This window comes from Pan troglodytes, chromosome 9 (genome assembly GCF_028858775.2).
Source record: "Pan troglodytes isolate AG18354 chromosome 9, NHGRI_mPanTro3-v2.0_pri, whole genome shotgun sequence".
NCBI lineage: Eukaryota > Metazoa > Chordata > Mammalia > Primates > Hominidae > Pan > Pan troglodytes.
The window spans coordinates 48,558,538-48,585,190 of NC_072407.2; the positions used below are offsets into that span (position 1 = coordinate 48,558,538).

Here is a 26,653-nt window from a genome sequence, read left to right on the forward strand (position 1 = left end):
GATAAGAGTTTGTATTCCATTATTTCTAATTATTATATTAATATAATCTGATGTTTATTGGATAACTACTACATGCTAAATTTTATAACAAGGACTGCACACATACCACTTCCAATCTCGTGACACAGAAAAAACTACTCTTTTTATTGCCTTCATTTTACACATAAGAAAAGGGCTACTAAAAACGGTTAGGCCCATTGTCTCCAAGCTACCTGCTGCAAGGTGGTTGGCCTAGCATGCACACTGTTTTCTGGGGGAGGCAGCAGGCTGGCAACCAAATGTCTGTTCACTGTCAAAGTTAATAGCACTCTGCAGTCAAATTGCCCAAGTTCAAATGCTACTCCTACCACTTCTCAACTGTTTGAGCATGAGCAAGGGACTGAAACCCTTTATATTTCTCTATGCTTCTGTTTTTTTAATCTGTAAAATGGAGTCTTTAAGGATAAGATCTTAGCAGAATGCCTGACACACAGGAAGTGCTAAAAAAATATTAAATACCATTATCCCTTGGTTTTCATGGGGGAACACTTCCAGAACCCCCCTCAGATACCAAAGTCTGCTGATGTTGAAGACCCTTATATTAAATGGTATAGTATTTGCATATAACCTGTGATGGTTAATACTGAGTGTCAACTTGATTGGATTAAAGGATGCAATATTGATCCTGGGTGTGTCTGTGAGGGTGTTGTCAAAGGAGATTAACATTTGAGTCAGTGGGCCGGGGAAGGCAGACCCACCCTTAATCAGGTGGGCACCATCTAATCAGCCGCCAGCAAATATAAAGCAGGCAGAAAAATGTGAAGCAATGATACAGGCCTAGCCCTCCAGCTTACGTCTTTCTCCTGTGCTTGATGGTTCTTCAGTTTTGGGACTTGGACTGCCTCTCCTTACTCCTTAGCTGCAGACAGCCTATTGTGGGGCCTTGTGATCATATAAGTTAATACTTAATAAACTCCCTTTATATATATATATCCTATTATTTATATATATATATCCTATTATATATAGGGTTCCCTCTAAGAGAACCCTTGACGAATACAGATTTTGGTACCAGGAGTGGTTCTAGAGGAATAGAATATTAAGGATGGAGTTTGTTCATTGGTTTTGAGGTTTCTAGAGTTGGCTGCTTAATATGATTAGACCCAAAAATGCTAAGGACTGTATTTCTAATACTATGGAGAATACTGCTAGTCCTTGGCGGAAACTGTTTAGAGAGTTATGTGAAATACATGCATTTGACACTCCTGATTCACTGCTCATGAGAGGCAAGGAGTTTAGTGACTCTATACATAATACCTTTGACCACATGTGGAGAACCAAGGAACATAATGAAGCTGGTTGGTTGTTCAGTGGACAAAGTGATGAAACAAAATTATGAACTCAGGGATTCTGTCTCCTGGCTTCAGAAGCAGACACTGAGCCTCAAATCTGCTAAGATTGCATTGAGTGAGAGTCTTATCTCCTGTAGAGAAAGAGCTGAAATTGTAAAAAAACAGACACAAGCTCTTATCATGCAAGTGGCTGAGCTGCAAGGGAAGATGCATGCACAGCCCCACCAGGTGTTTACCGTTAAAGTGAGGGCATTGATTGGAAAAGAATGGGGCCCTGCAACTTGGAATGGGGACATGTGGGGGGAACCTGATGAAGCTGGGGACACTGAGTTGGTAAATTCTGATGAATATTTTTTTGCCAGAAGGAACAGCTTCACCATTCCCCGTAGTGACAACATCCCCTCCCTGACCTATGCTGCCATCAGCCTTTCCACCTTTGTCTGAGGAAATAAACCCTGCACTGCCCGAGGCAACAGTGATGGCCTCCACTGAGGCAGTTGCCAGGCAAGATAATGTTGATTCTCCTCAGAAGCCACCTCCAACACCTCTGTTTGCTTCTAGACCTATAACTAGACTAAAGTCCTGGCAGGCCCCTAGAGGTGAGGTTGACCCATGTGACCCATGAGGAGGTGCACTACACTCAAAAAAAACTGTTTGTGTTCTCTAGTTTATATAATCCACAATCTGGAGAACAGGCATGGGAATGGATATTAAGGGTATGGGATAATGGTGGAAGGAACATAGAGTTGGATCAGGCTGAATTTATTGACTTGAGCCCACTAAGTAGGGAACTCTGAATTTAATGTTGCAGCTTGGGAAGCTCAAAAAGGTTCTAATAGTCTATTTTCTTGGTTAGCTGAACTATGGATTAAAAGATGGCCCACTGTGAGTGAGCTGGAAATGCCTACCTCCCTTGGCTTAATGTAGAGGAAGGGATCCAAAGGCTTGGGGAGACGGGGATGGTGGAGTGGTTTAGTCACTTCAGACCTACTCATCCCAGCTGGGAAGGTCCAGAAGATATACCCTTGACCAATGCCTTGTGAAGTAGATTTGTAAGGGCAGCACCTGCATCTCTGGAGAGCCCTGTAATTGCTCTTCTCTGTATTTCAGATCTAACGGTGGGAACTGCAGTCACTCAACTACAAAATTTAAATACTATGAGAATAAATGGATCCTGAGGTGGCAGGGGCCAAGTGGCAGCACTCAACTTCCAAAGGCGAGGTGGGCATAGCTACTGTAATGGACAGCAGACGCAAAGCAGCAATCAGAATAGTCTGACTCTTTTAGAGCTCTGGCATAGGCTAATTAATCATGGTGTTCCTAGAGGTGAAATTGATAGGAAGCCTACTGCATTTCTACTTAAATTATACAAGCAGAAAACCTCTAGGTCAAACGGACAAAAGGCTAATTTGAATTATAAAAACAGAGAATCATGGCCCCTCGATCAATTTCCCAACTTGATTTACAGACCCAGCCAGTTTACAGACCCAGAACCCTTTGAATGAAGGGGAGGCCGGGTCCTCTTGAGGAAGGACCCCACTACATTACCCACAATTTATGCATTGAATCTTTCTCCCATCCTTCCCCAAGGAGACCTCCGGCCTTTTACCAGGGTAACTGTGCACTGGGGAAAGGGAAATGATCAGACATTTTGGGGACTACTGGACACTGGCTCTGAGCTGACATTGATTTGAGGGGACTGAAAACATCATTATGGTCCTCCAGTTAGAGTAGGGGCTTCTGGAGGTCAGGTAATTCATGGAGTTTTAGCTCACATCTGATTTACAGTGGGTCCAGTGGGTCCCCGGACTCATCCTGTGGTCATTTCCCCAGTGCCAGCATGCATAATTGGCATAGACATACTTAGCAGCTGGCAGTACCCCCACATTGACTCCCTGACTGGTAGGGTAAAGGCTATTATGGTGGTAAAGGCCAAATGGAAGCCCTTAGAGCTGCCTCTACCTAGAAAAATAGTAAATAAAAAACAATATCACATCCCTGGAGGGATTGTGGAGATTAGTGCCACCATCAAGGATTTGAAAGATGCGGGGGTGGTGATTCCCACCACATCCCCATTCAACTCTCCCGTTTGGCCTGTGCAGAAGACAGACGGATCTTGGAGAATGACAGTGGATTATTGTAAACTTAACCAAGTGGTGACTCCAGTTGCAGCTGCTATACCAGATGTGGTTTCATTGCTTGAGCAAATTAACACATCTCCCGGTACCTGGGATGCAGCTATTGACTTGGCAAACACCTTTTTCTCTATTCCTGTCCATAAGGCCCACCAGAAGCAATTTGCCTTCAACTGGCAAGGCCAGCAATATACCTTCACTGTCCTACCTCAGGGGTATATCAACTCTTTGGCTTTGTGTCATAATCTTATTCGGAGAGACCTCGATCACTTTTTGCTTCTGCAAGATATCACACTGGTCCATTACATTAATGACATTATGCTAACTGGGTCCAGTGAGCAAGAGGTAGCAAACACACTGGACTTATTGGTGAGACATTTGCATGCCAGAGGATGGGAAATAAATCCGACTAAAATTCAGGGACCTTCTACCTCAGTAAAATTTCTAGGGTTCCAGTGGAGTAGGGCCTATTGAGATATTCCTTCTAAGATAAAGGATAAGTTGCTGCATTTGGCCCCTCCTACAACCAAGAAAGAGGCACAATGCCTAGTAGGCTTATTTCGATTTTGGCGGCAACACATTTCTCATTTGGGTGTGTTACTCTGGCCCTTTATCAAATGACCCAAAAGGCTACCAGTTTTGAGTGGAGTCCAGAACAGGAGAAGGCTCTGCAACAGGTCCAGGCTGTGGTGCAAGCTGCTCTGACACTTGGGCCATATGACCCAGCAGATCCAATGGTGCTTGAGGTGTCAGTGGCAGATTGGGGTGTTGTTTGGAGCCTTTGGCAGGCTCACATAGGTGAACCACAGTGGATGCCTCTAGGATTTTAGAGCAAGGCCCTGCCATCTTCTACAGATAACTACTCTCCTTTTGAGAGACAGCTCTTGGCCTGTTACTGGGCTTTGATGGAAACTGAAACTTTGACTATGGGTCATCAAGTCACCATGTGATGTGAACTGCCTATCATGAACTGGGTGCTTTCTGACCCATCTAGCCATAAAGTGGGTCATGCACAGCAGCATTCCATCATCAAATGGAAGTGGTATATACATAATCTAGCACAAGCAGGTCCTGAAGACACAAGTAAGTTACATGAGGAAGTTGCTTAAATGCCCATGGTCTCCACTCCTGTCACCCTGCCTTCTCTCCCCAAGCCTGAACTGATGGCCTCATGGGGAGTTCCCTATGGTCAGTTGACAGAGGAAGAGAAGACTAGGGCCTGGCTCACAGATAGTTCTGCATGATATGCAGGCCCCACCCAAAAGTGGAAAGCTGCAACACTACGGCCCCTTTCTAGAACATCCCTGAAGGACAGCAGTGAAGGGAGACCTTCCCAGTGGGCAGAACTTTGAGCAGCACACCTGGTTCCACACTTTGCATGGAAGGAGAAATAGCCAGATGTGCGATTATATACTGATTCATGGGCTGTAGCCAATGGTTTGGCTGGATTGTCAGGGACTTGGAAGAAGCATGATTGGAAAATTGATGACAAAGAAATTTCAGGAAGAGGTATGCAGATGGACCTCTCTGAGTGGTCAAAAACTGTGAAGATATTTGTATCCCATGTGCATGCTCACCAACAAGTGACCTCAGTGGAAGAGGATTTTAATAATCAAGTGGATGGGATGACCCATTCTGTGGACACCACTCAGCCTCTTTTCCCAGCCACCCCTGTCATAGCCCAATGGGCCCATGAACAAAGTGGCCATGGTGGCAGGGCTGGAGGTTACGCATGGGCTCAGCAACACGGACTTCCACTCACCAAGGCTGACCTGCCTGGCTATGGCCACTGCTGAGTGTCCAATTTGCCAGCAGCAGAGACCAACACTGAGCCCTCGATATGGCACCATTCCTTGGGGTGATCAGCCAGCTACCTCGTGGCAGGTTTGATTATATTGGACCTCTTCCATCATGGAAAGGGCAGAGGTTTGTCCTCACTGGAATAGACACTTACTCTGGATATGGGTTTGCCTATCCTGAATGCAGTGCTTCTGCCAAGACTACCATCCATGGACTCATGGAATGCCTTATCCACCATCATGGTATTCCACACAGCATTGCCTCTGACCAAGGCACTCACTTTACGGCTAAAGAAATACAGCAGTGGGCTCATGCTCATGGAATTCACTGGTTTTACCGTGTTCCCTTTCATCTTGAAGCAGCTGGATTGATAGAATGGTGGAGTGGACTTTTGAAGTCACAATTACAGCACCAACTAGGTGACAGTACTTTGCAGGGCTGGGGCAAAGGTCTCCAGAAGACCATGTATGCTCTGAATCAGCATCCAATATATGGTAGTGTTTCTCCTGTAGCCAGGATTCACGGGTCCAGGAATCAAGGGGTGGAAGTGGAAATGGCACCACTTACCATCAGCCCTAGTGATCCCACTAGCAAAATTTTTGCTCCCTGTTCCCATGACATTACGTTCTGCTGGCCTAGAGGTCTTAGTTCCAGAGAGAGGAATGCTGTCACTAGGAGACACGACAATGATTTCATTAAACTGGAAGTTAAGCTTGCCACCTGGACACTTTGGGCTCCTCCTACCTTTAAGTCAACAGGCTAAGAAGGAAGTTAGTGTTGTTGGCTGGGGTGATTGACCCAGATAATCAAGATGAAATCAGTCTACTACTCCACAACGGAGATAAGGAAGAGTATGCATGGCATACAGAAGATCCATTAGGGCCTCTCTTAGTATTACCATGCCCTGTGATTAAGGTCAATGGGAAACTACAACAGCCCAATCCAGACAGGACTACAAATGACCCAGGCCCTTCAGGAATGAAGGTTTGGGTCACTCCACCAGGAAAAAAAAAACAACCTGCTGAGGTGCTCGCTGAAGGCAAAGGGAATACAGAATGGGTAGTAGAAGAAGGTAGTCATCAATACCAGTTACGACCACATGACCAGCTGCAGAAACGAGGACTGTAATTGTTATCAGTATTTCCTCCTTCTTTTGTTAAAAACATGTTTGTGCATGTATACACTTGTACTAAGAAAATATCTTCATTTTATTTCCTTTTCCTTCATCATGTGACATAAGATTTATTGACTTAATCATATCAGCATTTAAATATTGTTAACTTATGCAATAGTATTTGGGTTGGGGATTGGCGCGTTTCTGGTTGTATGAAGGATAGCTGTAGTATGTCAGGCGTAATTATGACCTCGTTATTGTCTTTATTTGGAGATTATGTATGATCTCAGAAGATGTGTATGCGTTCAAGTTGATAAGGGGTGAACTTGTGACGGTTAATACTGAGTGTCAACTTGATTGGATTGAAGGATGTGATATTGATCCTGGGTGTGTCTGTGAGCGTGTTGCCAAAGGAGATTAACATTTGAGTCAGTGAGCTGTTGAAGGCAGACCCACACTTAATCAGGTGGGCACCATCTAAGCAGCCTCCATAGAATATAAAGCAGGCAAAAAAACGTGAAGCGATGACACTGGTCTAGTCTCCCAGCCTGCATCTTTCTCCCATGCTGGATGCTTCCTGCCCTTTAACATTGGACTCCAAGTTCTTCAGTTTTGGGACTTGGACTGCCTCTACTTGCTCCTCAGCTTGTAGATGGCCTATTGCATGGCCTTGTGATTGGGTAAGTTAATACTTAATAAACTCCCCTTTATATATATATATATAAATTATATTTATAGAATATATATTATATTATATATATTATATATAATATATATTATATAATATATAATATATATATTATATAATATTATATAATATATAATATATATATTATATATTATATATTATATTATATATATTATATATTATATATATTATATATAATATATATAATATATATTATATAATATATATTATATTATATATTATATAATATATATTATATATTATATAAAATATAATATATATTATATATAACATAAATATATATATTTATATAAATATATATATATTTATATAATATATTATATATTATATATAACATAAATATATATATTTATATAATATATAATATATATTATATATAATATATTATATATGATTGATATATGATATATAATATATAATACATATAATATATTATATATATAATATATATACACACACACATACCTCTGTCTATATATATACTATTAGTTCTGTCCCTCTAAGAGAAGCCTAACTAATATATAACCTATGCATATTCCCCCATATACTTCAAATAATCTCTAGATTACTTATAATACCTAATACAATGCCTACACAGCACTTCATTCACATGGGTTGAAGGTAGTACTCAGCACTTGGCAAATTCAAGTTTTGCTTTTTGGGACTTTGTGGAATTTTCTTTTTCTTTCTTTTTTTTTTTTGACAGTGTCTCTGTCATCCAGGCTGGAGTTCAATGGCGTGATATTGGCTCACTGCAACCTTCATCTCCCAGGTTCAAGCAATTCTCCCACTTCAGCCTTCCGAGTAGCTGGGACTACAGGTATGTGCCACTATGCCCAGCTAATTTTTGTATTTTTTGGTAGAGACAGGGTTTCACCATGTTTGCCAGGCTGGTCTCAAACTCCTGACCTCAAGTGATCTGCCCACCTTGGCCTCCCAAAGTGCTGGGATTATAGTCGTGGGCCACCGTGCCCAGCCAATTTTGTGGAATTTATGTCTCCAAATATTTTTATTGTGTGGTTGGTTGAATCCATGAATGCAGAACCCACAGATATGGATAGAGGGCTGACTGTCAGCAACAATAACAGTAGTAGTAGCAGCAACAGTAATAACAGCAGTGGTGGTGGTTAGAACTGTAGCAGGAGCAGCAGCAACAATATTTCTTAGAGGGCATCATTTTCTCTTGGGATTCTGACCTGACAGTCCGTGGACTGAGAGTCATTCCATGGGTGGGAATAGTGATGGCAAAGCTGCTGTTGATGGTAATGAAGATGCTGATAATAATTGTGATGACGATGATGAAGATGGCAGTGATGATGTTGATGATGTCATTCATGATGACTTTGGTTGATGCAGTGATGATGGGGATGATGATGATGATGGTGATGATGACAAACACGATAGAGATGGTCTTGGTGATTGTGAAGGTGGTGATAGTGGATTGTAATGGTAGTGGTGAGAATGATGATGGTGTTGGTGGTGACGCTTATGACATTGATGGTGACATTGATGATGGTGACAATGGTGGTGGTGGTGGTGATAGTGATGATGCTGCCAAAGTTAACTTCTGTCTTATGTTAATATTTAGTTTGGTGGGCCCAGCTGAGAATGCAGTTGAAATCCTGTCTCCTGTCTTTGTTGCTCATTCTCCTCAATATTTGGCTGCTACCTTGAGGTCTAATATGGCTGCTTCAACTCTAACCATCACATCTCCATTCTAGCCAGTGGGAATTCAGAGAAGACAGGGAGGGGGGAGCAAAAGGCAGCCTCTTGTTCTTTTTTTTTTTTTTTTCATTCTAGCTATATTTTCATGGGTTTTGTGTGTATGTTTTTTTTAATTTTTTATTTCCATAGGTTTGGGGGGAACAAGTGGTATTTGTAACTTACATGAATAAGTTATTTAGTGATGACTTGTGAGAGTTTGATGAACCCATCACCTGAACCTCTTGTCCTTTTAAGGGCATAACCTGGAAATTATTGAAATAGAGCTCAGATAAAACTTTCTTTTAAATACTGCAGTCATGGATAAAGTTTATCATATGGCCCAGTGACCTGATACCTAAGGACCCCAGCAAGCAAATTCCTCTTAGACCCAGGATAAAGGTGAGCTCTCCTGGTGAACTAGAACGTTTTCTTTTTTCTAGCTCTTTCTTCATTTCTTCTTCCTTCACTGCCAGCAAAGTGCTTGGGCTCCAGAAACAGCCTGCAGGCTTCCTGACTGGGCTGGTGATAAAAGGGCCACACTGGGATCTGGGACTGGCACCATAGACTTGGGGCCCTAATAAGGGATAGGAAAGGCTTCTAGCAGAATGGAAGGGAGAGATCTTGGCAGATGGCAAATGTTGGGTCTGCTTCTTAAAACACATTCCTAGTGGGCCAATATTAACATGTGATGTCACTGTTTGAAATACTAGTGCTATGGTTTGGACGTTCATCCCCTGTAAGATTCATGTTGAAACTTAATCCCCACTGTGGTGGTAGTAAGAGGTAGTAATCACTTCTTTTTGAAAAGTGACTAAATCATGAGGGCTCCATCCTCATGCATGGATTAGTACCTTATAAAAGGACTGGAGGGAACCAGCTTAGCCCTTCTTGCACTTCCATCCCTTCTGCCATGTGAGGGCACCTAAATGGCGCCATCTATGAGGAGCAGGCCTTTGCCAGACACTGAATCCACCAAGGCTTGGTTTTGGACTTCCCAGCCTCTAGAACCATGAGAAATCTATTCATATTATTTAGAAATTATGCAGTCCCAGGTATTTTGCTATAGCAGTACAAGTGGACTAAGTCACCTCGTTAAGACAATGGAACAAGGAATCACAAAGACATTTTCTAACTTTGGCTCTAGCACAAACTGTTTTACAGCCTTAGGTAATCCTCTGATTCTGACTTTTCTCTTTTTTCCTCACATGGTGGAGAGAGAGGAAGAGCTCCAGTGTCTTTTCTTATGAACACACGAATCCTATCAGATCAGGTCCCCATCTTTACCACCTCACTTAACATTAGTTCCTTCCTTAGAGGCCCCATCTCCAAAAACAGCCACACTAAAGGTTAGAGTTTTAATATGTGTATATCAGAGGGGACATAAGCATTTAGGACATAATACTAACCTATCCAAACATCCCAATCGATCTATCCAATATCATACAAACATACACAGTATTACAATCCACTGAGGACTTCTGCATAATAGAGAGCATCTGAAACACCAATCGCCTAATTACCCAACCCTCAATGGAGTCATTAGTGGGTTTGTGTGTCTGCCGGCTTAGGAACTCTTTGGTGGATGATGGTTTTTTGTCTACCACTTAATCTGTTTCTCTAGGTTTTTAGAAAACACCTGTTGTGCTCAGGAAATGTGGTGGTGTATTCCAGAACCAACAACACTTTTATAACCATTCTTTACTTTCTTATTCATGAAAAAAATATGCACAGTATGCAGAGTCACACAAGGGCCAAATGGAGGCTCACGAGTGCATTTCTTTCATTGCTGAATATTTCTATGAGTGCTTAAATTTCCCAGGTCTCCTGGCTCATCTGCTTCCTCCACAGGCTATTCCTCTTTCTTAGGCAACAGTTACACCTAATAATGAGAATGAGCCTATGGTACACCAGGCTCGGTGGCTCATGCCTGTAATCCCAGCATTTTGCCTGTAATCCGAGGCAGGTGGATCACTTGAGGTCAGGAGTTTGAGACCAGCCTGGCCAACATGGTGAAACCCCGTCTCTACTAAAAATACAAAAATTAGCCGGGTGTGGTGATGGGTACCTGTAATCCCAGCTACTCAGGAGGCTGAGGCAGAAGAATAGCTTGAACCCCAGAGGTGGAGGTTGCAGTGAGCCAAGATTGTGCCATTGCACTCTAGCCTGGACAACAGAGTGAGACTGTCTCAAAAAAAAAAAAAAAAGAGAAAAGAGAATGAGCCTATAGTGGTGGTTACACATTACACCGTGAACATTGGATGCAGACCTCCCGGAAGAACTACTGAGATACAACTTACAGTCACGTGTCTTCTTCCAGTATCCACCCACAGCCCAAATGGTCTAGCCTCCATTTTTGTGTGAAATCATTAGAGCAGGCTCTCTGTTCATGAGTCAGTGCTACGGTCTGAATGTTTGTGTCCCCTGAAATTCATATGTTGAAACCTACTCCCCAATGCAATGGTATTAAGAGATAGGGCTTTTGGGAGATAATTTGGTCATGAAGGTTTCACCTTTGTTCATGGGAGCAGCACCCTTTTAAAAGAGGCCCAAGGAGCTTGTTAGCCCTTTCAGTCATGTGAGGATGTAGCTAGAAGGTGCCATCTTGGAAGCAAAGAGTGAGATTCTGCTTCATGTGTCTTTGTTATTCCCAGATCCAAGATGGAAAATCCGTCCCCATTTAGGGTCTTCTCATGGGAGAGAAAAGAAGAAGCAGTGGTCAAGCAGCTTGGTGGCTCTCAAAGATGCCAATCTGCTGGTACCTCAGTCTTGGACTTCCCACACTCCAGAACCATGAGAAATAAATTTCTACTGTTAATAAATTGCCCAGTCTAAAGTATTTTGTTACAGCTACTTGAACACACTAAAAGTAAATTTTGGGTAAATATTTTTTCAAATCATGATGGCAAATATGTACATATTTTTATTTACATATAAATTATATATAATATGTTATAAATATTATATATAATAGGTATCCAAATATATATTCAAGAGGGCAAAGGCATTGACTGCTATATCCTCAGTGCTAGAATATCATCCAGGACACAGGAGGCACTCAATAAATAATTTGTGAAATGCAGAAGTGAAATACAGTTGAATGCGAGCTACTATGAAGCATGATTTGTGGCATTCAGTGGCTTTGTAACTGATGTACATGGTAGCTCTGCTCCCCAGAATCCAGCTATCAGTGCTAGAGGAACTGGTATGGGTTTTCCTTTTCTCCAATGAGTCCCTTCCCATCCCTGTAAGATTAGACAGCCCCGCCCATTGTCATGTGACTGGCAACAACTCCCTCTGGGAGGACACTTCTCTGCCCATGATATGGAGCTCAGCTTCATGACTTGCCTTAACAAATGGCATGTAGGCAGAATGACAGATACCACATCTAAGCAGGAGCTTTGAGAGCCACCAAGCGGCTTGACCACTGCTGCTTCTTTTCTCTCCCATGAGAAGACCCTAAATAGGGACGGATTTTCCATCTTGGATCTGGGAATAACAAAGACACATGAAGCAGAGTCTCACGTGACCCACAGCAATGTTTAGCGGCCATGTAACATAAGTGGGGAATAGGGCCTTTGTTGATATAAATCAATGAGATTTGGGGAGTTCTTTGTTACTGCAGTATAACCTCACAGAAGCTGTGACTCTCCAGCCAACCCCAGCCCCATGCTCAACAATTTGGGGGACTTTGCAAGAGCCTTTAAATAAAATTTTTCTGCAAAAACAACTAGATTTCACTTGCCATGCTTATAACTAATACCTACTGTGGTTAATGTTATTTCATCATGATTATTAAATGCGGTGACTTTAGGCCAGCTGTCTCATTGGCTTGTAAATCCCACGCCTCAAGTGTCCTTATCTGAGCTGGGGGGGTGTCTGCAGTTGAAACTTGGTGTAGAGACCTAATTCCATGTCTGCCCTCACCTGGCCCTGCAGCCAGGGGGATTAAACTGAGACCATGAGGAATGGGGCAGCCCCTATTCCCCTGCCTCCAAGTCTTTCATCTCCAAGCCCCGAACACTTTTTTTTTTTTTTTCTGAGACAGAGTCTCACTCTGTCACCCAGGCTGGAGTGCAGTGGTATGATCTCGGCTCACTGAAACCTCTGTCTCCAAGATTCAAGCGATTCTCCTGCCTCAGCCTCCCAAGTAGCTGAGATTACAGGCACCTATGACCACGCCAAGCTAATTTTTGTATTTTCACTAAGGACGGCGTTTCACCATGTTGGCCAGGCTGGTCTTGAACTCCTGACTTCAGGTGATCTGCCCTCCTCAGCCTCCCGAAGTGCTGGGATTGTGATTATGGGCGTGAGGCACCGTGCCAGCTGATTTTTTTTTTTTTTTTTTTTTTTTTGAGACGGAGTTTTGCTCTGTCTCTTGGGCTGGAGCGCAGTGGGGTGATCTCGGCTCACTGCAACCTCCACCTCCTGGGTTCAAGCAATTCTCCTGCCTCAGCCTCCCGAGTAGCTGGGATTACAGGCTCATGCCACCACACCCGGCTAATTTTTGTATTTTTAGTACAGACAGGGTTTCCCCATGTTGGCCAGGCTGGTCTCGAACTCCTGACCTCAGGTGATCTGCCCGCCTCAGCCTCCCAAAATGCTGGGGTTACAGGCATGAGCCATTGCGCCCGGCCTTCAAGCCGCTCTTAATTGGCTGCACTGAGCGCTGTGGTGGACACCAGAGGGCGATAAATGCTCATTTTGGAGAAAAGAGTGATGAGGTTTTTGGTTTTATTTATTTTTTTCTCCTCTTTCTCTTCATTTCTGTTGGTAAAAGGAATGACTTGGACACAACTAACTAGTGCATCTTATAGCCCTAAAGTAGCAAATATTGTATGTGCATTGCCTGCAGCGTAAGCAGTGAGGAAACAAACCCAGAGAGGTGAAGGTCACATGTGCCCAAAGTCACATGTTGGAAAGTTACCAGAGCAAGGACTTGAGCTAAACCATGTCTCACAGAGGAGGGCAGTGCAAACATGGCAGTTTTCACAGGGATCATCCTGGAAAGTGGTGTCCCTGTCTTCCCGCTAAGGTCTGTGTGGCCCTGCCAGCTACTCAGAATGCTCTCAATATGAACATGAATTCAGCCAGTATTGCTCCCCGGATTGCAAACTCAGCTCCCCATGGGAACCAGGCAGGTCACAAAAATGAGGGAAGCAGGCTAGATGAGCCATAGGCACAGTGGGGACTGTAGCCAGCTGGAGGTCGTATGTCGCAAATAAAGAGGTCAGCCACAACTCAGGTCCATCCGCTGTGGCCCCGTTGGAAGGCACAGCAGGAGGCTCAGATGTCCCTATCCCTATACATCTAAAAATCAACATAAAATTCCCCAATTTTTAAATGCTGGCCACAAATTCAAAACTTTTTCAACTCAACTAAGCCTTGGCCTTCTCAACTGTATAAGGGAGAGAACGTCTACACCATCAGCTTCTTGGGCCACAGGTGTGTTCTTTTAGATCTCAGGCCTGATTCAGGGAAGGATCTCCCCACTGATATAGTGCAGCTCCACCGAAGAACAGCTGTGAGAGTTCCCCTTTCTGCAGCACCTCCTCATCCATCTCAGGGGCTTATGAGTGCAGGCATACATTGCTTTTTATTACGCTTTACAGATAACGTGTTTTTTACAAATTGAAGGTTTGTGGCAACTGAACTGAGCAAATTTGTCCGTGCCATTTTTCCAACAGTATGCACTCACTTTTTGTCAGAATTTTGGATCAATCTTTTTTTTTTTTTTTTGAGACTGAATCTCTCGCCCTGTTTCCCAGAGTGCAGTGGTGTGATCTCAGTTCACTGCAACCTCTATCTCCTGGGTTCAACCAATTCTCGTGCCTCAGCCTCCTGAGTAGCTGGGATTACAGGCGCCCGCCACCATACCCAGCTAATTTTTGTATTTTTAGTAGAGACAGAGTTTCATCATGTTGGCCAGGCTAGTCTCATACTCCACACCTCAGGTAATCCATCCACCTCGGCCTCCCAAAGTGCTGGGATTACAGGCATAAGCCTCCACACCTGGCCAGGATCAACAGTTTTTAAGTAAGGTATGCACATTTTTTAGACATGCTATTGCATACTTAATAGACTATGGTGGAGGGTAAACATAACTTTTACATGCATTAGGAAACCAAAAAAATTTGTGTGTCTCACTTTATTGCAATATTCGCTTTAGTGTGGTGGTTTGGAAAGGAACCTGCAACAGCTCCAAGGTGTGCTTCTATCTGGAGACTGAAAAAGCGCTGCCCAGAGTAGTCTCCTTTCTTCTGCTTTGCTCTTCCAACAATCCCTCCCTAAAGGCATGGCCGATGGTCTCCAATGTGATCCGCTGGGGTTCAAGGAGAAAATAATAGGACTGCTTTCTGTTTATTTTATAGATATATATAATATTTTAAATAATTATCATTTAAAATTTTTGTTTTTTGGGCAGGCGCAGTGGCTCACACCTGTGATCCCAGCATTATGGGAGGCCGAGGTGGGTGGATTGCCTGAGGTCAGGAATTCAAGACCAGCCTGGCCAGCATGGTGAAACCCCGTCTCTACTAAAAATACAAAAAAAATTAGCTGGGCGTGGTGGCACACACCTGTAATCCCAGTTACTTGGGAGGCTGAGGCAGGAGAATTGCTCCAACCCAGGAGGCAGAGGTTGCAATGAGCCAAGATTGTACCACTGCACTCCAGCCTGGGCGACAGAGTGAGACTCTGTCTCAAAAATAATAATAATAATAATAATAATAATAATAATAAATAAAATAAAATATTTGTCTTTGTGCATGGTTCATATTATGCAAAATGGCTAATAAAATAGTACATGCATATCTATTATAAACAAATGACATATATTGGGATGTATATAACCCTACCATGGGTTTAAGCTGATGCCTAAAAAGAAAAATAAACGGGTAGAACAGGGAATTGTGGATGGGGAGGGGGGGACATGATTTAATAGTTTCAAAGACTTACCCAAGTGCCACAGTTGTAAGATAAATATAAATAAGCTTTAGAATATGTAAAGTGCTACGCAAATGCTAGTTATCAAATTAGTTAAATATATTTAAATTAGTCATTTTACAGCTTACTTTTAAAACGGTGGCTGCATTATTAGTGTCGTAGTTGCTATGGCAACATGGCAATGTACAAGGGCTAAAAGCCCCCTGAAGAGTAACCCCTGGACCTTCAGATGTAGTAGGCGGCAGGGCAGGATTTGAGCAGGGGCCTCACTGATCTTTCTGAAATGACTGAGACAGGAACAAATCAATGGCTCAGTGTCTTCTGTGGGAACTCAGCCCCTGTCCTCAGCTACAACCCAGCTATAATGGGCTTAGAGTTCCAATCCCCTTTAAGTGCTTTGGAGAAAAAAATAAAGGTCGGTGGTCCTGCTGAGCCCATTCAAATGCAGGAATGACTGGGTTCAGGAATGGAGAAATGGAAACAGAAAGTGTGAGAAAGTGCTATTAACCACTTCCTGGCCTGAGACTCAGCAAGAGGACAGAGGATAGGGCGGGGTTATGCCAAGCAAGTGCTGGAGCCCAGCTTTCTGGGGCCAGCCTTCTTTCTGTAAGCAGGAAGCAGGGTCCCTTCAAGGCCCTGGGGAACCTCCTTGATCCAGTGCGAGCTTTTGCGATTCAGTGTTGGGCGCTCACTGGGTCCCAACTTGGGCCTTTCCCCTAGGGCTCAATTTCAGGAACTGAAAATTGGGTTAGCTATATATAAGCTGCAACTTCACTTTCCTCCATCACTTGTTAGTTGTATGACTTTAGTATCTGAGTGCTCCATTTCCACATCTTGGGAATGGGCCTCATAATAGTATGTGCCTCACTGGGCTGTTGCTATCAGGATTAAATGAGTGCAATTTTTAAGTTTGTAACTTTAAGGAAACAGTGCAGGTTTAGGGAGGGAAGTGCTAACTCTATTCTGAGGACTCTTGAAGAAAGATCTTAAGACATCCACTTACTAGGCCAGGCACGGTGGCTCACGCCTGTAATCCCAGGATTATGGGAGGCCGAGGTGGGTGGATCACGAGGTCAGGAGATCGAGGTCATCCTGGCTAACATGGTGAAACCCAGTCTTTACTATAAACACAAAAAAATTAGCTGGGCGTGGTGGCACACACCTGTAGTCCCAGCTACTCGCAAGGCTGAGGCAGGAGAATCACTTGAACCTGGGAGGCAGAGGTTGCAGTGAGCCGAGGTCGCACCACTGCACTCCAGCCTGAGCAACAGAGTGAGACTCCATCTAAAAAAAAAACAAAAAAAAGACATCCAGCTACTCAAGACCAATTGTCCACTGCTGAACTTCTTATTCATTTGTGCACAAATGCTTGTGTGATACATATTGTATACCATTTTTTAAAACAATCAATTGAGTTTGAACTCTCAGCTCCCATCAGAGAAACCCTCCTCCAGTCATTCTGAGGACTCGCTTGGGGCAGATTGTATTTTTCACAGATGGCTGCAACAATATCTCCTTTCTTGAAAACTCTTCTAGAATTTTGTTACGCCCTGGTTAAGAAAGAGACTATGTACCCTGCTCTTGAACCAGGTAAGCCTTGGTGACTGCTTCTACTAATAGGATGCAAAGGAAGTGATCCTATATGACTTCTAAGGCTAGGTCACAAAATGCCATGCACTTCTAAGTGAGTCTTTGTTCTTCAAAACCAGCAGCCAAATTATGAAGAAGCTCAAGCAACCTGTGGAGCAGCCTCATGGAGAGGACCAAAGGCCTCCACAGCTCTGGCTGACCTCCCAGCTGGCAGCAAGTGCCAACTTGCTAGGTGTGTGAGTACACCATCTTGAAAATGGATCCCCAACCTCCAGTTGAACCACCTGACATTGCATAGAGCAGAGATAAGCCGTTGCTGCTGAGCCCACCCCAAACTGCAGATTTATGGGCAAAATAAATGAGTGGGATGGTTTGTTACATAACAGTAGGAAACAGATACCCGCACTCATTCTCTTTACCTTCCTCCACCAGAGATGTGCAAAAGTCTTGGGGCCTTAACCTAGGCCCAGACACTAACAGGGAACTGGCCCCCATGTTCTTGCCTACAAGTTCTTTGAAGTCTCCCGCTCAGCTGTTCATCTTCCACCTTTGGGGTGGGGGAATCTTCTGAGAGCCTGGCAATCCTATAGTCATACCTCTCTGAGGTCTTGCCACACCACCGTCTTCCCCACCTCCAAGTTGGCCACGGATATCTTCTCTCAAGGCTTTCTAGGGTGGTTCTTCTCACCCCTTTTCCCACCTCCAGAACTCCTGGCTCCACCTCTAGAATGGACTAGAGGTAGAGTCTCACTAGAAGTGTCTGCGCTCTCTGCCTGGCAAAATGCCCAAGGTGAGTCATGACAAAGCTTGCCTTCTGCTGGAAGAGAGGGGATAGGGACAATGCTGAGGGAGCCAACCCAATGTGATATTTCAGTGAATGACTCTGCTATGGTTTGAATGTATTGGAAACTGAATCCCCAAATTCATATGTTGATGGTATTTGGGGGTAGGGCCTTTGGGAGGATTAGATAAGGTCATCAGGATGGGGCCCTCATGATGAGGACTGGTGGCTTTATAATAGGATGAAGAGAGACCTGTGGTGGCATGCCCTTGCCCTCTCACCATGTGATGAGGCAGTAAGAAGTCTTTCACCAGATGTAGCCTCTCAACCTTGGACTTCCCAGGCTGCAGAACTATACAAAATAAAATTCTTTTATCGATTACCCAGCCTATGGTATTGTGTTATAGCAACAGAAAATGGACTAAGTTAGACTCAGATGCACATCTACTCAACAACTGTCCCTTAAGCTTCCAGGCATGTGCTAGAAGCTGGGGAGACAAGGCCAAATGGCAGTGTCACCATAGACCTGGACAAGAGGGCACCTGTGGCCATCCAGAGCCCACACCTGACCTTGATCATGCTTTGGGTGTTTAAAAACCTAGACTGCCTAACCAGCCCAAGCCAGTTTTTTTGTTTTGTTTTGTTTTTTGAGACAGGGTCTTGCTCTGTTGCCCAGCTGGAGTGCAGTGGTGCAATCTCAGCTTACTGCAACCTCCGCCTCCCTGGCTCAAGCGATCCTCCCACCTCAGCCTCCCGAGTAGCTGGGACCACAGGCACACGCCACCACACCCAGCTAATTTTTGTAGTTTTTGTAGAGACAGGGTTTCATCCTGTTGCCCAGGCTGGTCTTGAGCCCCTGAGCTCTTTAATCCTCCTGCCTCAGCCTCCCAAAGGGCTGGGATTTCAGGTGTGAGCCACTGTGCTCAGCCCCCCAGCCAGTTTTAAGGTTTACAAAGCTGCCTGCCCAGGTCCGTCCTCCTGAGGGTACATCCTGTCCCTGGAATGTGCATTCATAGAGAGGTGACGAAGAAGTGGCTGTAGGCAAGGCGTGTGGGCAAAGTTTGGGTGTGTGGGCTGGAGTATCCACATGCCTGAGTCCTAGGCCACTTGTGACACAAGACAGAGATGGAGTGTGAAGAGAAGTGGAGTGGGTGGGCTGAGGGCTAGGGCCAGGCTATCCTCCCGCACTGCCATGTTCTTGCATAAAATTCTAAAGAGTCCAAGAATGCTAAATTTGAACATGGTCTTCCTGGTCATTAGAAAGAACATTTGTCAAGGCAGGAGAATACACATTTTATTTCACAGTCAGTTAAATGTTTAGATACAAGGTATCTGGTCCTTGATTTGCACTCTTAACTTGGGCTCTCCATGTTCGGACAGGTCAGCATAACAGGACCAGTGCCCAGGCCCTGCACTCCTACAGGGAGACACTCTTCTGTGGGACTCAGACAATGACAGGGAGTATGGCAGAGATTCTAGAAGCTGCCTGAAGACTGCTCTCAATGTCACCACAGCTGCCTCTATCTCTAATCAGGAGTGGCAGGGCAGCAAGGGATAGCAGATGGGACTAATATGAGAGAATGTCTTCATGGGGGGAGGGGACAGTGAGGGGATCCAGCTGTTTTGCCAATGGCCAGTTCCCATCTGTCTGCTGGAGCCCTATTAACTTCAGTAGGGATGGTACTAGGTTCAAGAGGCTGAAGGAGAGACCAGAGCCAGCAACTGGGACATGGGGTTTTATTGGGAAACTTACACACAGGGATGGCCGGTGGCAGTGGGCTGGACAGGAGAACTGTACAGTCCCATGGCAGGCTGGGCAGGAGAGCCATAACCGCTTACAAAAAGCATGCAGTTTATACATCACTCTCACTTAGCACCCTCCCCCTAACAACCCCCACCTGATAACCTTCATTTGGCCCCAAACAAAGAGCTTTGAACCCCTGTACACCCTGCATTCCACAGGATGGGCCGGGGTTCAAATGTTCCTCACAGATAAGGAATGAATCTCCAGGTTGGTCATTCCCGGATTCCTTAGCTCAAAACTCCAAACACACATTGGGGTGCATCTGCCATACAGGACCATTCTCAGGGTATGCTTAAGTCAAGTTATTGCTGTCAGGAGCATCTGCCATACACCATCACAAACACCTCCAGCTCGGAGGGAGCGGGGTGTGGAGTAGGGTGGAATAGGAGGAATTTTATGCCCATTTTGCATGGGCTGGGTAGGGTAGGGATCTGAAACCCAGCCCAAGACAGAATGGCACAGTGGTTCTCAAAGTGTGGTCCCCGGACCAGCATCCACATCATCTAGGAGCTTGTTAGGATCTTAACCACTTGCAGGATAGAGGGTGTCTCTCTGCTGGTATGACACACTGCTGGGTTTAAAGGATTCTCCAGCCTCACTTTTCTGACTTGGTGTGGGAATGCTATGAAGGAGATTTTTTGCTGAAAATAGAACATTTTCTGAGCATGTACGGCATTCAAACGGTGGGCCAAATACTTTATGAATGCTGTCACACGTAATCTTCAACAGCTACCATCAAGATCGGTATGATTGTTATGGCTCATTTTATTATTATTCCCTGTTTAAGGGCTCATCCCAGAGGTTAAGTATCTTGCCTTGTCCTGGGTTTAAAACGCAACCAGGAAGCTACCTAGGTCTGTGTGATTCTCAGACCACCCTGACTTCTTTACAGTTTGCTCAACAGTGGTTCATGCTTGAATGTGATTCAGAATCACCTGGAGGCCTTATTAAAACCAATTGTCCCACAGTTTTCCATTCGGTAAGTTGGGATGGGGCTTCAAAATACGCATTCCTAACAAGTTCCCAGATGATGTTGCTCCTGGTTCAAGGACCACGCTGTGAGAACTACAGTGCTGGGCTGGGATCCAGCTCCCGCCCTTACTCCACCCGTACAAAGCGCTCATAATCATACCCTCCCACAACGGTGTGTTGTGAGATGACATTGTGATAATGGAAGTGAAAGAGCTTTGTCAGCTGCACAGGTGAATGCCCCTGGTCATTAACCAGGTAATCTGCGTGAGGCTAGTCCTCTGGAGCCTGGGAGGGCAGAGGGCTGGGACGCAGGGTGGGCACCGCAGCCACCTAGAGAGCTCTTGCAGCCCACCTCAATTTTGGGCCACTTTTTCTTCAGGGAGAAAGCCAGCTTTGAGGGCTTAGGCCCACAGCCCCTCCTGCCACTATTCTCATCAACCCACACCTCCTCCCTCACCTCAGGCAGCTGCTGGGCACTGCCCCAGCACTGGTTGTTCTGGGCTACTTCCCCAGGGGCCAGTCCAGGCAAGCTGGGGCAGCTCAAGCCTGTGACTCAGGACCTGAGGCTGGATCCCGCTCACGCCCGCCTCCATGAGATTCAGAGCCCTCGACTTCCCTTCTCTGAGCCTTAAACTGCGCATTAGTAAAATAGGCGCAACGAGAGTACCCATGAGTTGTGGGAATTCAAGGGCTAGAACTGTATTCAGCGCTTGGCATAGAGCCTGGCCCCTGGCAAGGATTCAATCAACGGTAGTCAGTATTTTCAAAAAGTTCCTGGGCCCAGGCCGCCTCCTGATAGAGGCCCCGACTTGGGACACAAACCGCTCCCACGCCGTTCCCCGGCTGCACCCGGATACACCCGCCCTGGAATGCCAGCGTGGGGGCCCCAGGGCTACCCGCCCGAGATGAGAGGGGCGGGGCAGGGCAGGATTAGGAAGGCGCTGAGCCCAGGCTGGGGCGGGGAGGGGCGTGGCCTCACCCTACTAGGGCCGGGGGATGGGGTGGGCTCGAAGGAGAAAGTGAAGGAGGCGGGGGCGCTGGGAGGGCCCGGGAGGAGACCGGGAGGACGAGGTAGGCGGGAGCTGGGCGGGACCGTTAGGCAGCGCCGTGAGTGGACAGGGCTGGAGCGGGGCGGGCTTAATCCCCAGTGTAACCTGGGGGCGGGGCTGCCGGGATAGGGGAGAGACTCCGTAGCGGGGCGGGGCCTCAGCTCCAGCTGGGCCCGGGGGCGGGGCTGGTCGGGGTACGGCCATAGTGGGCGGGGCCTGGCCGGCGGGAGCGCACCGCCTTCCCAAAGGGCTCGGGGGCGGGGCCGGCGGAGGGGAGCCGAGGGGGCGTGTCCTCTGGGGGCGGGGCCTGCCGAGTCCGCGGCGTTCCCCGGCTGCAGCCGGGAGGGGGCCGAGGAGTGACTGAGCCCCGGGCTGTGCAGTCCGACGCCGACTGAGGCACGAGCGGGTGACGCTGGGCCTGCAGCGCGGAGCAGAAAGCAGAACCGGCAGGTGAGCAAGGGGTCAGCGGGCCGGGGTAGCCTGCCGGACAACCATAGGCAAAGTTAGTTTTAGCCCCCGCTTCTGCGGTCCGGCTCGGACAACTTTCCTCGGAACTAGTGACAGGTCGGGGCAGCTGGTGGGTGAAAAGGAGCTTTAGCCACCAGTCCTGAACCCCCAGTTCTCACACTCGGCCGTGCACAGCTGCGTGATCCTGGGTCCGTCCCTCTACCTGGCTCTGGACCTCCCGGGTTCCAGCAGGAGGAAGTGAACCAGGTGAATTCCACGCTCCCGTTGCCCTTTCTCACTTAAAACGCCGGAAGGTGAGAGCTGGCAGGTGAGAGCAGGCTGCAGGTCGCCACAGGTGTTCCCATCGCGTTGCCCTCTGCAGTTTCTCTCCCTGCAAAATGGGACTGAGAGAAGCGAATTGCTTTAAAGAGTGCACTGTTTCCTCGGTTGGGGCTCGAACCCACGAACCCTGGGGAAGAGGAGGCCAAAGCAGGGAGGTTCCATTTCCCGCCTCACCTGCTTCCCACCAATTCTAACAGTTCAACTGAGCCGGACCCCCTAAGACTTCAAGTTGGAAACTCAGTGGGGCTTTTCCAGGTGAGCTGGCCTGAGCAGGAGGTTGGAAACTGGGGAACAGTTCTTACACTGGTGAGTGGGGAAGAGAAGGGAAAACCCCACCAATCCTTGGGCCCAGGGTCAAGCCCAGGGCCCCAGGGGCCCTTGCAGCATACCCGGGGTTAATTTCTTGGCTGACCGGTTCTGTTCCTGGAGGTGGTGGGTGCTCTGTGCTGGGCCCCAGTAGCGGGGCAGCGTAGTTCTGTGGTCAAGGGCTTGGGCTTTGGGATCAAACTGATTTGGATTCCATTCCCCCTCCAAACTTCAGTTTCCTCACCTGTAAAATGGGGATAATGACAATATCCAATGGCAGGAGCAAGCACTAAATAGAATAGTGTGTATACACTACTTAGCAAGGCGCCAGGAAACCAGTGAGACCTCCCTCTGTGACAGCTGCTTTGATGCGGGTGGGCAGGTGATGGGCTTGCTTCCTATGGGGAATGAGCCTTTTTTTTTTCTTGGAGAGATGGGGTTGGCTACAGGCCCTCCTGACCTTGTGAAAGCCAGAAATTGCCACCTGCCACCAACATCACTCTATTTGAGGGATGAGGACTGTGTCATCTGGAACAAAGAGTGGCTGAGTTTTCTGTAATGTTGCTTGAGGTTGGTGAGTGTTGAGTTAAATAAGTCTAAGAATGTTTACTGAGCACCTACTATATGCTAGAGAGAGCTAGAGGATACAGAGGTGAACTAGCCAGGCCTGAGTTGCTGACAATGAGGGCTCCCCCATCCCTACCATGTCCCTGTAGAGAGGATCAGTCACACCCAGGGCTTATAACCAGATGAGATTTCATGGGTCTGTTCTGCCCTGGTGGCTGGAATCCAGCTATACCATTGCACACTTGGCTTGGGATGGAGGCGAGGGGCAATGTGGGCACCCGATATCTAAGCAGGGTTGGACACTGAAGGACGCTGAAGGTGCTGCATTATGTTGGCTCCCTGCATCTTCTGGGAGATAAGCTGTACAGTATGGAACAAACTGGAAAGTGCTGTGGGACAGAGACGGACTGGCGGCTGCGCTGTGTGCAGGAGACTGTGTGTGTATGTAGGGCAGGGGGAGGCGTTCAGAAGAGTGAGACACTTGAGAAGCCAGGGCAGGGGGTGGGGGTAAGGAGGCTTCCTGGAGGGGGTGAGACTTGAATAGGACTTTCTCTCTGGGCTCCTGGTCCTGGTTTGGCTTGGATCAACATGGGACCACAGTCTCTTCAAGCACTGAAGTGGCATAAATTGGAGTTTGGTATGGTGGGGAGGGAGAGGGTCTGGTAGGTGGTGCCTGAGGTGGGGAGGAGGAGACGTTCATTTCAACAGAGCCTACCTAGTGAGCCTTAATGGAAAGCCCTCCCCACCACCACCCCCACTTCCTGCTCGATGAATGACAAGCGACCACATAAGGCCTGCACCCTCAGGTTGCTTACCATCCGGGAAGGGACTTACACAAGAATATCAGGGACTCTGATGGAAGATAAATGAAAAAAGGATTAGAGGGATCTTCAGGGCCTTACAGACTGGGAAGATTTCGGCAGCCAGAATGAAGATGGTGTCTTGAGGAGAGGAAAATGCCTAGGCAGAGGCAGGGAGGTCAACCTGTCCTGAGAATTCTCGAGAAGCCTCTAGGTTGCTCATTCTGGCTGAAGTTTGGGAACGTGTGGGGATATGCAGTGGGAATAGTAGGTGGGATCAGCTTACGGAGGGCCTTGAATGACAGGATAAGAACTTTGGATCTGATTTGCAGAAAGTGGGAGCCACTGAAGGTTTCTGAGGAGAGGAGTGACACAACAGAGCAGCACTTTAGGAAAGTCAGTCTGTACCAGATGTGCTGGGGTGGAGGATCCAGCGGTCAAGGGATAATGAACCAATGGCTGCAGTGACTGGGAAGAAGGGGTCTGGGTGGCTTTGGGGATGTCTGCAACTGGGAGTGAAGGAAGAGACACCAGCCACAGGGATAGCAAAGGCACCATTGGAGGGGTGGGAGGGGACTGTTCCAGCACATTTGCACTTCTGTCTCCTCCCCATCCTGTCTGGTACATAGCAGGGTCTCAGGAAGGTGGCTGGATTGGGTGAGTGGCGGGGTTGCTGGGAGGGTGATGAATGCTACAGAGGGGTTTGCCCATGAAGGGGAGGCATCTGGGCCGAAAGGTGGGAGCCTGTGCCAGCCAGCAGTAAGTTTGGGAGTTGGGGGCGGGGTGGTTAGAAGAAGTGCCTGCTGATCCCTCCCTCCCATCCCAGCCCAGGGAGGATAGGGGTGAGAGGTCAGCCATGTGCTATCTCTGGCAGTGGGTGAGCAGTCAGGGCACAAGTTTCCCACAGTAGGGGGACTGGGGCAGGATTTTGGCTTCCCTGGGCTCCTCTGAAGTTTCCGCTATGTGGGGGCGGCCCCCTCTGTCTTGAGGCCTCACGCTTTAGAGCCACAGCCTGGAAGCTCCCACCGGCCATCCCCTTCCACCCTGGGGACCCAAACCTGTTCCCCTAAGGACCAGACAGTCCTCCCTCAACCCATGGCTGAGCAGCCCCAAGTTCTGAGTGTTGTTTCAGATTCAGAGCATCTGGGGCCAGCTGGCACCCCTGATTCTGGCTTGACCTTGGCCTTGGCCTTCTGCTCCAAACCGTTATACCCACTTCCTCTGCCCCATGGGAAGCTCACAGGGGGCGGTTATGACTTAATCAAGAACATCAAACGGCCAGGAGCTGGCTCTGTGAGAGGTGGGAAGGGAGGGAAGAGCCTGGACTGTTTGGCCTGGGCCCCTCTGTGGGACAGGACCCGTTTAATCTCAGCAGGAACTGCCCTACCCACCCGCTTCCCCTCCACTAAGCCGGGGTCTGAGGAGCTGGGAGGGGAAGCCCAGAGGTAAACATGGAGCGAGTGGTGTGGGATGTGTTGCTCCCCTCGCCCCTGATGCTGCCCTAAGAAGAGGCAGACAACCACAGACCCGGGGCCTCTGCAACAGGCCCAGCTGGTGTCTCTCGGAGGCTGGCTGGTTCCTGACTCACCCCCGGGCTTCCCCTTCCACTGTGGTTTTCCTGTCAGCAGCTGATTCACTGTGCTGACATGGACAGGCAGCTGATGGAGGAAAGAGACCTGTGTTCTGGTCCTTGGAGTTGGCTGCTGCTCTGCTGTGTGTATGTTGTGTGACCTTAGATAAGTTCCTTCTCTCTGGGATTCCTTCCCTGACTTGCTGATGCCCCATTCTTTCCTTGGCTCTCGGGGAGTTCTGGGACCTGGGATCTATCCTTTGCAAAGTAGGGCATGTCTGTGAACACCCACCCATACTCAGGCGTGCGCACACACACAAATACAACCCCAACACAGAGGAGCCGGGCAGCTCCCCTCAAAGAGCACTTGATCCTACCTCCCTATTTTTACCTTGTTTCCCCCACCTGAAGCACCTTTATCTTCTTTCTGCCTGTTAACAGATTAGGGAGATGATGGTACAGCATGGCGGTAAAGCACTGGACTTTAGAGTTGAGATCTCGGCCCTGCCAATTTCTGGCTACGTGACTCTTTCTGAGCCTCAGTTTTTGAACCTGCAAATGGGGATAATAATGGTCATGACTTCATAGGTCATGAGGAGAAGACAAAAAAGTGTACATGAAATGCTTAGTATTGTTATACCTAGCACATAGTAAATGCTCAATAAAGGAGAGCCATTGTTGTTTGCTGTA

The 26,653-nt window shown here is 47.0% G+C and overlaps 1 protein-coding gene across 10 annotated transcripts in view; it reads left to right on the plus strand.

Moving 5' to 3' along the window:
* Nucleotides 1-22,190: 22,190 nt before the first annotated feature.
* Nucleotides 22,191-26,653, plus strand: part of CD82 (CD82 molecule) — a 54,820-nt gene continuing 50,357 nt past the window's right edge. Inside the window, exon 1 of one of the 10 annotated variants that reach the window (XM_001159791.8) lies at nt 22,191-22,381. Coding sequence is in view for 2 of the 10 variants with exons in the window: in XM_016920715.4 (XP_016776204.2) it covers nt 25,078-25,152 (75 nt within the window). In the remaining 8 variants the exon portion in view is untranslated. Of the gene's footprint in view, nt 23,027-24,987; nt 25,153-26,653 lie in introns of those variants that run through there. The other 9 variants (XM_063783993.1, XM_063783991.1, XM_063783990.1 and 6 more) reach the window with 9 other exon arrangements.